Raw genomic sequence first — 12,905 nt, 5'->3', positions numbered from 1 at the left:
ACTCAAAGTCTCTCTAACTCGAAGTTTTTTTGTGGATTATGGTGATTCGAGTTAGAGAAGTTCCACTGTATATCGAACAACTTTTTTTCATCCAATGATTGAAGAGGTTTCTTTCTTAGGCTGTCTCAAATTGATTGCCATCTATAGTATGTATATTTAGACACCGGCATTAATTCTGTTTACTGTATTACTGAATACAATATAGCCTTCTTAAACCTTGATTTTCTGTAAAATACTGTAAAACTAGCATTCTGTCCTACCTTACCTGCCTGGTCTGTAGATATAATTTTCAGACTACCAATTCTAATGATATTTTAAGATCTCCACCATTAAAACAATTAAAAACAAGTAAGGAAAGGCTAAGTTCGGGTGCAACCGAACATTTTATACTCTCGCAATTTATTTAGAGATTTACCCATATTTTCGGTGAAAAATTACCCTCAGGCACTGAGTTCTTCATGTTTGATATCAGAGGCCTTGAAAAGTCATGGTCCGATTTTGACAATTTTTCCACAAGTGATGTCACAGCTCAAATACAGTATTTGTGTAAAGTTTTATTTCGCTATCTTTATCGGTTCCTTATGTATACATTATAAAGTGAACGAATCAGAAGGATTCAAAATTGCGTTATATGGAAAGTAGGCGTAGTTGTGAACCGATTTCGCCCATATTCCACCAGTGTCATCAGGGTGTCAAGAAAGTGTTATGTACCGAATTTCATTGAAATCGGTACAGTAGTTCTTGAGATATGGTTTTTGACCCATAAGTGGGCGACGCCACGCCCATTTTCCATTTCGCAAAAAAATTTCAGTACAGCTTCCTTCTGCCACTTTTTATGTAAAATTTGGTGTTTCTGACGTTTCTCGTTAGCGAGTTAACGCACTTTTAGTAATTTTCAACTTAACCTTTGTATGGGAGGTGAGCGTGGTTATTATCCGATTTCTTTCATTTTTGGACTATATAAGGAAACGGCTAAAAGAAATGACTGCAGAAAGTTTGGTTTATAAATCTTTATTGGTTTGCAAGATATATACAAAAAACCTATTTTATGGCTTAATTATAGCTCTTTATGTGTTTTTGGTTATCGCCACTTTGTGGGCGTGGCAGTGGTTTCCGATACGCCCATCTTCGAACTTAACCTTCTTATGGTGCCAAGGAACACGTGTTCCAAGTTTCATTAAGCTATTTCAATTTTTACTCAAGTTACAGCTTGCACGGACGGACAGACAGACATCCGGATTTGAACTTTACTCGTCATCCTGATCATTTTGATATATATAACCCTATATCTAACTCGTTTAGTTTTAGGACTTACAAACAACCGTTATGTGGACAAAACTATAATACTCTCTTAGCAACTTTTGTTGCGAGAGTATAAAAATATTTAATGATTGATCACTGAGTTTTTCGAACCGATTTGAGAAAATGTGTCCTGAGTTTCGTTGAACTCTAAACCTGAACAGCATTGATTGAATGATGAAGAGACTGGACGAAATGTAAGCTCAGATATCACATTTTAGCAGGAATATCTATAAGAAGAGAAGATAGTAGACTAACCATGTGAGAATAAATCTTAAACCAGCTCTCTATATATGCATCTACCAATATCTTTTAGAGTTCTGTTTCTAATGTAAGATCCATAAATATATGTGGATATCACATGTGGTACCCGACCATGAAGAAATTCGAATAGCAATTACCCGCTTGAAGAACAGCAAAGCGGCGGCGGCCGAAGGATTACCGGCCGAGCTATTCAAATACGGCGGCGAAGAACTGATAAGGTGCATGCATCAGCTTCTTTGTAGAATATGGTCGAAAGAAAGCATGCCTGACGATTGGAATCTTAGTGTGCTCTACCCAATCCATAAGAAGGGAGACCCCACAATCTGCACCAACTACCGTGGTATAAGTCTCCTCAATATCGCATATAAGGTTTTGTCGAGCGTATTGTGTGAAAGACTAAAGCCCACCGTCAACGAACTGATTGGACCTTATCAGTGTGGCTTTAGACCTGGAAAATCTACAATGGACCAGATAGTCACCATGCGCCAAATCTTTGAAAAGACCCGAGAGAGAAGAATCGATACTCACCATCTTTTTATCGATTTTAAAGCTGCCTTCGATAGCACGAAAAGGAGCTGCCTTTATGCCGCGATGTCAGAATTTGGTATCCCTGCAAAACTAATACGGCTATGTAAGCTGACGTTGAGCAACACCAAAAGCTCCGTCAGGATCGGGAAGGACCTCTCCGAGCCGTTCGATACCAAACGAGGCTTCAGACAGGGTGACTCACTATCGTGCGACTTCTTCAATCTATTGCTGGAAAAAATAATACGAGCTGCAGAGCTAAATAGAGAGGCACAGCTCCTGGCGTATGCCGATGATATTGATATCATCGGAAGCAAAAACCGCGCCGTTTGTTCTGCGTTTTCCAGACTAGATAAAGAAGCGAAGCGTGTGGGTCTGGTAGTGAATGAGGACAAGTCGAAATATCTCCTGTCATCAAACAAACAGTCAGCGCATTCGCGTCTTGGCTCCCACGTCACTGTTGACAGTCATAACTTTGAAGTTGTTCGTTTCGTTTATCTGGGAACCAGCATTAACAACACCAACAATGTCAGCCTTGAAATCCAACGCAGAATCACTCTTGCCAACAGGTGCTACTTTTGACTGAGTAGGCAATTGAAAAGTAAAGTCCTCTCTCGACGAACCAAAATCAAACTATATAAGTCGCTCATTATTCCCGTCCTGATGTATGGCGCTGAAGCGTGGACGATGACAACATCCGATGAGACGACTCTTGAACTCTTTTCGAGAGAAAGGTTTTGCGCAAGATTTATGGTCCTCTAAACATTGGCAACGGCGAATACCGCAGACGATGGAACGATGAACTGTACGATTTATACGACGACATTGACATAGTTCAGCGAATAAAAAGACAGCGGCTACGTTGGCTAGGTCATGTTGTGTGGATGGAAGAAAACACTTCAGCTCTGAAAGTATTCGATGCAGTACCCGCTGGAGGAAGCCGCGGAAGAGGACGACCTCCACTCCGGTGGAAAGACCAAGTGCAAAGTGACCTGGCTTCACTTGGTGTTTCCAGTTGGCGCCAAAAAGCAAAAAGGAGGAATGAGTTCCTACGCCAAATATATATATATATATATATGTGGATATCATCGAAAAACCTGAAGTAGACCAATTCCTACATCAAATCTGTTACCTACTTGCTTTAAAACTTATAAGCTTCTGTCCATTTTCCTTACTATTTTGGGCGTACATTACATAACTTATTTCTTCAAACAATGACCAAAACGCTTACTGGGTTACAACTATATATAAGTAAAAACAAAAGCAACAAAAATATAACAATATTTTTAGCACAACTGCCGTCTATCAATAGTTGGTGCTGAGTATGAATTGCCTACACGAATGACTAAACGGCGCGCTGACTCACCAACTCACTCACCGGCACATTCACAACATATTGCCGGCTGAGTCTTCGGACTGGCTTGCTGCCAGGCAGATGATTATTTACACGAGTATATACGCCGGTTTGTTGTTGTTGCGTTATAGGCAGAAGGGAGCGAAGGAAACCATCCACAGCAATGGCTGGCTGGCTGAGTAGCTGGCGCGTTCAAGTTGAACACGTTCTGGCAAAGGCGCGCAGCCGCAGTTGTAAAGGGATATGCGCGCTGTCAAGAACTACGCGTTAATGTGGCACGGACGATGTAAGCGACTTAACTTACCTACTTAAATATAACTTAACTAAATGAAAATGGTGTTTTAAGTGTTGAAGGAATATATTATTGGATAATAAGTGTTGGAATGTGCGCAATAAGAAAAAAAAAAAAGCAGTGTTTATTATAAAAAAAATTTAATAAAATTTGCAAATAAAAATTGTTGTTTTCAGTGCAAAAAAAAAATATTTTTTAAAACAACTATACCTGCATAGAAGCATAAGTTGTGTACCTTCCGACGCATCCTTAAGTGCAGCGACAAATGTGTGTAACAACAACAACAACAAGAAATAAGCCTAATGAACTCGTGCGCTCATTTAGCCCTTCGCCGCAGCTGCTAAATTCGCTTTAAAAGGTCACACACACACACACCTAAATGTATAATTCTAAATATTTGTATGTGTTGCGCGTCGTCTCCGAATCGCTCAAGTACGCAAGTGAGTGTGTAGCGCATGCGCGAGTTCAAAACTCAGCAAGTAACTAAACTACCTTCCAGCAAAACAAATAAAATATATTTTTGTATATATAAATACTCACATTTCTTTGTACATAGGTCGATAACATATAAACGCCTGCAAAGGTATTGCAATAAGAAAATTAGGGAGCCCTTGCCAGCTGGAGGGAAGTAGTGATAATAGTGGCAGCTGCTACTTCAAAAACGAAAAATAATTTTATAAATGTGTGCGTGTGTTTAAAAGTGCATAACAACAAACATATTTACATACTTACTCCTATGCATGGTTGCTTGGGCACGGCAGCTGCATGCAAGGAAATTGGATTTGTTGCTAAAAATAACTTACGCTATAACTGGAATACGAGCTGCACCTACATATGAAGTGCACGAAAAAAAAAAATTATAAGTGTGGTGAGCAAATATGAGCACTTATTTATTTAAAAATATGCTTGTAATAAACTAAATTCATAAATTTGCTTATCAGATTGCGTTACTTTTGTGAAGTTCTGTAAAAATATTTGTATAATAATACTAACGGTAAAGAGAAGTGTTATAAATAATTTAAAAAATATTTTTATGTGATATACCGTTAAAAATAGAAATGCCTAAACATCTATCTAAAGCCAAATTATTATCATTATTATAAATTTTTAAATAGTGTAAACTAAAAAAATACCTTCAAAAATTTAAAAAAAAAAATAAATAAAAAAACAAGCAAAAATCATAATTTTAATAATTCTACACAACAACTAGTCCGCAATGGCCCACTGTCTACAAGGAGCACAACAATTGCGCAAGGCAACTGCCTGCGCTGTCGCCTCGAACCGTAAAAGCTATGGCCTTTACATAATTATCATCACATTGACAATGCATTTGGTCGCACTGCAAGTGGCCACCGCATTGCCGGAGTATGCACACGCCGCGCATCAGCGACATCATCGTCATCAGCAGCATGCCACTGCAACCGCCGCAAATTCCACTGTCGCGAGCAGCGGTGGCAATAGCGGCACGAGCACCAGCTCCAGCGACACAAGCAGTGCCGGCAATGTGTCGTCATTGGGCATACATCACACCAATTGGCGTCGCATCGAAATGATGGATGCCAATGGCCTGTACTGGCTGGAGTGGTGGCTGAAAGGCACCAACTCGAAGGAGATACACTTTCGCGCCACTGTCAATACGCGCGGCTTCATCGGACTCGGTTTTGCGCGGAAGAATCCTCGTATGGCTAATGCTGATTTGGTGTTGCTGTGGGTCGACGATCGCACAGGCAAAGCAAATGCGCTGGTGAGTTATTAATATGTACTTATGTACTATATATCTGGAAGTGCCATAAAAAATACATACAATAAATTTATATACATAATATATATATAAGTTAATATGGATACACAAATTTGGAAACGTCTAATACTACATATATTTTAAAGAGATGGGGAATTAAAAGCAATTTAATCAAAAGCACTTCGTGTTGTTACTGAGCTGTATGTGTTGTTCGACGACATAGACATAGTCCAGCGAATAAAAAGACAGCGGCTACGTTGGCTAGGTCATGTTGTTCGAATGGACGAAAGTGCCCCAGCTCTGAAAGTTTTCGATGCAGTACCCGCTGGTGGAAACCAAGAAGGAGACCTCCACTCCGATGGAAGGACCAGGTGGAGAAGGACCTGTCTTCACTTGGTATTACCAATTTGGCGCCAAACTGTCAAAAGGAGATATGCGTGGCGCGCTGTTGTGGACTCGGCTATAACCGCGTAAGCGGTATCTTCACCAGTCAAGAAGAAGACTTCGCGTTGTTGAGGTGAGGTTTCGCCAGTTGCCTCTATACTTTGTGAAGTCACGCTAGTTGTAGATCTCAAGTACAGACAAGACCGGTCACTAAACGCTTGGTCCTTCCATTGGATGCGTGGGCCCCTATCTTCTGTTGTCCACTCATTGGTCTGGCATCTAAGGCACTTTTCACTGCATTATCGTTTACTATACGTTCCACATGGCCTAAACAATGCAATCGTTGGATTTTCGTGCTTATCTATATCCATGTTATTGTAAATCTCCAAAGATCTTGCTGAGAACCGTTCTCTCAAATGCTCCAAGTACTTTCTCATCGCGGTTTGTCATTTTATGTTGCTGCGTCGTGTAATAGGACGGGATATGCTACTCTATTGCCTACCGATCACAAAGTAGCACCTGTTGACAAGAGTTATTCTGAGCTTGATTTCCAGTCTTAGATTATTAGTGGTACTTATGCTGTTTCCGAGATATACAAAGCCCTCAACGTTTTAATATATATGTATATTCTATAGAAATCTACTCACATCTTACAGTTCGACTTCGCACATGTTGAACTCTTCAAGTTCTTCTCTTGTAGGAACATCGTAAGGCTGTTGTGGTGACATTTGCCTTGATTCATTTTTTAAACAACTTTGGGGACGAAAATCCAATCTCTGATATGAAATAACTATAGGATATTTGATAAATTTTAAAGCAAGTATCAGAATATTATGGATTTTTGTAATATTCATTTTGTATTTTTTCTTTTTTTTTTATATTTTCGCGTCAACTTGATATGTAAATATATATTTTAGGCTTTTTTTTGTAAAGGTTTCACTTAAATTTTTTTCACACACCCTTTGAGTTGCGCTTCAAATTCACTGACTAATAAATAACACTTCCGAAGCCTCTTTGTATACTTGTATGTATATACTTACATAGAGAACACTTTTTAGGCATTCCTTTTGTCTCTTCATATAACAAAAAAGGCTTGTTCACACTCACTCCATTTTTTTTTCCTTTTTTTTGCCAAATCAGTTACTCTTATTACCAGCAGCTACTCCTATTACGCTTCAGCTAGCCGCCACTGCGCGCTCTACTCCCTGCTTATCGTGATCGTACCCTAATAGACGCCGACTTGCAAATTTTTGTTTAATTTTTAAGGGCTTCCATCCGTTGTGTTGTTAATGCAGTGCTTTATTGTTGTTTTCGGTTAAGACACAACAATGGTTGTTTGGAAATCTTACTCCTGTATTTTTATTGCATACTCACTGCGCTGCGCCGTTATTCGATATCGAATTGCTTCGAAATAACGAGTCATAAAAAGTCTTGCAACTTAACACGCAGGTTTTTATGTGTTTTTAAGTTTTGACAAATTCTGGAAGGCGAAGGTTTAATGCTTCTTTTGCATTGCAACGTCAATTTTATATTGGATTTTTATGTGCTTCTGTGTCCTTTATTCGATTCGTCTAGTGAGAATATGCTTAAATTGTGTCGATACTTAAGCCAGTTGTTAAAAACTAAATATGTAACAAGAACAGTAATCGGGTGAAGAGTGAACCAGTTTAGTAAACAAATATATATATAAACAACACGGTTGTAGATATCCTTACAAAAACTTGGTATAATAGCTTTAAATACTAATAGTTCCGATATGGCTTCAGTGACCTCATAGTTGTTTCCAAAAACGAGTTTTTTGCATGAAATAATCTTACTTTTCAGAAAGCCTCTTTTGAGTATGATACTTCGAGTAAATTCGTTGTTTTAATACGATTCGTAGGGCTTCTCGATTGTCTTATAAATATACATTTTTTATTAATGAAGACTGAACTTATGATCAAGTTAGTTCTTAAGGCTTGGAAACACTTCAAACATACGTCCCCTCGAATCACATTCCACACTCAAACAGATTATACCACGAACGATTCCAAATAAGCACTTTTAGACTTCGGACGGTTGCTCTATACCTTAATTATTCAGTAAGAATTTCAGGATCATCGTAACTTCACTGGTTTGACTATTATTTGGCTTCTTCTGTATAGCAAAGAGTCAATTATGATATCTTCTTCTTCTTATCAATCTTACCAAACAGTACTGATATTGGTGTGGATTGGCGTTCAATATCATTATCCAAACGTTTGAAAGAAGCTTTTCAGAAAGCCTCTTTTGAGTATGATACTTCGAGTAAATTCGTTGTTTTAATACGATTCGTAGGGCTTCTCGATTGTCTTATAAATATACATTTTTTATTAATGAAGACTGAACTTATGATCAAGTTAGTTCTTAAGGCTTGGAAACACTTCAAACATACGTCCCCTCGAATCACATTCCACACTCAAACAGATTATACCACGAACGATTCCAAATAAGCACTTTTAGACTTCGGACGGTTGCTCTATACCTTAATTATTCAGTAAGAATTTCAGGATCATCGTAACTTCACTGGTTTGACTATTATTTGGCTTCTTCTGTATAGCAAAGAGTCAATTATGATATCTTCTTCTTCTTATCAATCTTACCAAACAGTACTGATATTGGTGTGGATTGGCGTTCAATATCATTATCCAAACGTTTGAAGAGATCACGAAGTTATTGTTTTTTTCGTAACTGTAACCTATTGGCTTGAGTTCTGTATTAAATATTTTCTAAACTTTTAAAATCAGTGTATTTACTATCAGTTACCTCTTCGTTGGCACTATCGAGGTTCACTTAAATATTTGATATTGATAAGAACCCGAAGCATTGTTAATGACAGAACTCCTTAATGTATTAGATAATATAAAGCCCCTTATAGAGAGTGCCCCAGCTCTGAAAGTTTTCAATGCAGTACCCGCTGGTGGATGCCGAGGAAGAAGGAGGCCTCCACTACGATGGAAGAACCAGAAAGGACCTGTCTTCACTTGGTACCAATTGGCGCCAAAGTGCCAAAAGGAGAGATGCGTGGTACGCTGTTGTGGACTCGGCTATAACCGCGTAAGCGTTGTCTACGTCAGTCAAGAAGAAGAATAAAGACGGAAGTAATGAAGGTTTTAAAAGGGGATATTGTTGGATGAGGACATTGTTAACAACAGTTAAAGTAGAACAGTTGAAACAGAAAGACTGCCTCTCTAGCCCGGCCTGTTCCAGTCTGGTAGAACTTTCCTAGCCTTAAGACTAAAGACTGTTTTCTCTCGCTTCGATTTTGTCCGGCAAAATGAAAGATCCTACAAGTTTTAAATCTGATTTTTTTAGATGAGAAATGTCAGCGGGATTTGTGGGCTTACTTGTACTATCAGTCTTGGTCTTACTGGTAATAAGAGACCTTAGCAGTATACATTGCTGGTATTTACTTGAAACCCTTTAAAAGGTCTTTTAAAATTAATAATATGTACCCAAAAGAATTTAAATCAAGAATGATTTACAACGTCTGCAAAAATACATTTCAGTGTCCAACCGCCCGACAGACCAAATTTTGTTTGCCCCTTGCAAATGATAAGACCCAACTGACTATTATTTCGTAGTTAAGTAGATCAAATGTATACCGAAGTAGCAAAGATACATATTTATTATTGTAAACACACGTTGCGCAATAAATAATTTAATAAATTTGCAGATTAGTACAAGTGGCAACACAACCGTACTTAATACATACTTCACATGAGAGCACTTTTCGCATACTTTCACACACACACACAAACTACTAACATAAAAGTATGAATATGAATCAATATAAGCAAGCACCTGAGTGGCTGAAAAAGTTCGTGACTAGTGCAACTTGAGCTTAGACCATTTTCAGTATTAATATTGTGTTAATATTGAAGTATATGTGTATGTGTATAACAAAGGTCTGCCAGATAAGAAGCACAATTTTAATTATAACATTTGTATGCGCAGAAGAGGATATGGAAATGTGTACGGATATGAGAACAGGAATAAGCCATTTGAATACATATACCTTACAGCAGACGCAAGCATATGTTACGTAACGATAGAGGTTGATTTATGAGTTTTATGAATATATTTGCGTTTGCTTATATGACAACATTTGTAGAAATGGATATATGTATTTATATGTAGATTAATATGCATTACAAATAAGCAAACAATAAATACTATATATATATGTATGAACTTGACATAGCATAGCATAGCATAGCAAAGCAGAGGAGAACATAGCATATAAAACATATTTACAAGAAAAAAAAAAACAAAGTTTGTCACTTTTATTTTGGTAAAAAGGCAAGTCACTTGTTGGTGTAATAAATACTAGCATCCTTCACTTTGAGCGTCCGCTCACTGTATCTAACATAGAAGTACATATATTTGTGTATGTGTGAATTCCTTCGCAGTTCAACACTTGTAACTGTTGCTGGTTTTTGGCCTGCCAGCCTTGCTCTCACATTCATATTGCCGCCATGTCACACACCCGCCATGTCTTAACTTCCTCTTAATTAGCCGTGTCCTTTCATTAGCATCCATACCTCCTGCTAGATATTATGTACAAATGTTTTGTCATTTCTCAGAAATGTGCAAAGATTAAATGTGACAAAAACTTATGTAGCTACAAGCGGAAGACTGACTGGCAGTACAGCAATTAATTTGTCGAAAATAGCAGGTATACAAGCACAAAGCGACGAAGTTATTGCATGTCAAGGAAGTGAGTACTTTTTGTTATATAAATAACGGGTGATTTTTTTGAGGTTAGGATTTTCATGCATTAGTATTTGACAGATCACGTGGGATTTCAGACATGGTGTCAAAGAGAAAGATGCTCAGTATGCTTTGACATTTCATCATGAATAGACTTACTAACGAGCAACGCTTGCAAATCATTGAATTTTATTACCAAAATCAGTGTTCGGTTCGAAATGTGAAAATCCGCTTTTTTATCGACAAATTTTGTTCAGCGATGAGGCTCATTTCTGGTTGAATGGCTACGTAAATAAGCAAAATTGCCGCATTTGGGGTGAAGAGCAACCAGAAGCCGTTCAAGAACTGCCCATGCATCCCGAAAAATGCACTGTTTGGTGTGGTTTGTACGCTGGTGGAATCATTGGACCGTATTTTTTCAAAGATGCTGTTGGACGCAACGTTACGGTGAATGGCGATCGCTATCGTTCGATGCTAACAAACTTTTTGTTGCCAAAAATGGAAGAACTGAACTTGGTTGACATGTGGTTTCAACAAGATGGCGCTACATGCCACACAGCTCGCGATTCTATGGCCATTTTGAGGGAAAACTTCGGAGAACAATTCATCTCAAGAAATGGACCCGTAAGTTGGCCACCAAGATCATGCGATTTAACGCCTTTAGACTATTTTTTGTGGGGCTACGTCAAGTCTAAAGTCTACAGAAATAAGCCAGCAACTATTCCAGCTTTGGAAGACAACATTTCCGAAGAAATTCGGGCTATTCCGGCCGAAATGCTCGAAAAAGTTGCCCAAAATTGGACTTTCCGAATGGACCACCTAAGACGCAGCCGCGGTCAACATTTAAATGAAATTATCTTCAAAAAGTAAATGTCATGAACCAATCAAAAAAAGAATCGATGAGATTTTGCAAATTTTATGCGTTTTTTTTTTTAAAAAAGTTATCAAGCTCTTAAAAAATCACCCTTTATTAATACATTAGTCATATTAATGTGAGAGCATAATTTATTTGGTATGTATTCTGAGTTTCTTACACAATCTTATGGTCAAATTAACTTTAATTTTTGTTGTGATTATTGTTGTAGAAATTAAATAAAATTTTAAGAAGATTTTTTTGTGAAACACTTCAACCCTTTGGCTTAATGAACTCTCCAGCAAAATTATTATTAAATTTATCAAAATCTAATTCCAATTACATTTTTTCGCAGAATGTCATTTATGCTCTATTAACTTTTCTATTTAATTTATGTGTCGGAATTATTTCCAATGAAATGCCATTTATGGAGAAGTAAGCACTTACTTATGTCACCCACATACTATTTAGGAACAACCATTTTTTCTAATTTAATTATCTGTTTGCATTCTTTGATTTCTGTTTAATAAAGAATAGAATTAAACATAAACTCTTCAGAATGTGTGCTCTATTTAAAATAAATGAAAATCAGACAATTAGATTGACTACTTCTAGAAATTGAAGAGATTGTTACACATAATTATGGTTTACGTAACGAGAGAATAGCGAGAGAGTAACTAGAGAGTAAAGTATGTTGGACTATAACATACCGCAATTATGCAAGCGACATGAGTACATAATATTCGATCATCTATCATCATTCATTTCCTGTATCTCCCACTGGAACAAAGGGTCTCAAAAATCATCCGTTGAAGCTTAAAATACATATATCCTGAAGAGCACTAAATTGGTTGAACTATATAATAACTTCCAGACAGACTCCTACAGCTGCTTATCTACAGCTGTTCTTCATTAGATAGTATCCTAACAAAGCCACACAAAAGCTTCTGACATGGAGGTATAACTCTGAGAAAGTTTTTTTTTAGGGGTCGCTGAATACGAATCCGAGATACATTTAATGCTATCAGATCAGATTTTTGACATTACCCCAAAAAATCAATACAGCTTTTGTAAAAATGCATCGGATTCGCTTGAAGCTCGTTACTCGGGTGTTTTCGGGGTCATTGATTACGAATTTGACATTACTTTTAAAAATATTGCGGAACATGTGTGGCTGTGTTTTAGTTGTTTCTAGAGGCATTTTTGAGTGTAGAACAACAATATAATTAGCTCTTAACTCGAGTTAAGTGGATATAACTTACATTCATAGAATTAAGAATTGTATAAACTGTCACCCAACAAGCTTTCCTAAAACAAATAACTAGACTACAGCATGCATAACTGAACAGACAACAACAACACGTAAAAATAGTTTAATTTCCCCTACAAGTAATTACTTTATCATTCTTTTGTACTGAAAGAATTACCCAGCAAATGCGGTCATATAACAAAATTCAATTAG

The 12,905-nt window shown here is 37.4% G+C and overlaps 1 protein-coding gene across 2 annotated transcripts in view; it reads left to right on the top strand.

The window, feature by feature from the left end:
* The first annotated feature begins 3,574 nt into the window (after positions 1-3,574).
* Positions 3,575-12,905, top strand: part of LOC105213995 (MOXD1 homolog 1) — a 33,918-nt gene continuing 24,587 nt past the window's right edge. The window contains exons 1-2 of one of the 2 annotated variants that reach the window (XM_054232781.1): positions 3,575-4,602; positions 4,945-5,478. In XM_054232781.1, the coding sequence (XP_054088756.1) occupies positions 4,951-5,478 (528 nt within the window). In that variant the 5' untranslated portion in view covers positions 3,575-4,602; positions 4,945-4,950. Of the gene's footprint in view, positions 5,479-12,905 lie in introns of both variants that reach the window. The other variant, XM_011187138.3, reaches the window with a different exon arrangement.

The sequence above is a fragment of the Zeugodacus cucurbitae genome, chromosome 6, assembly GCF_028554725.1.
Source record: "Zeugodacus cucurbitae isolate PBARC_wt_2022May chromosome 6, idZeuCucr1.2, whole genome shotgun sequence".
NCBI classification, from domain to species: Eukaryota; Metazoa; Arthropoda; class Insecta; order Diptera; family Tephritidae; genus Zeugodacus; species Zeugodacus cucurbitae.
This window is presented reverse-complemented; position numbering and strand designations above follow the sequence as displayed.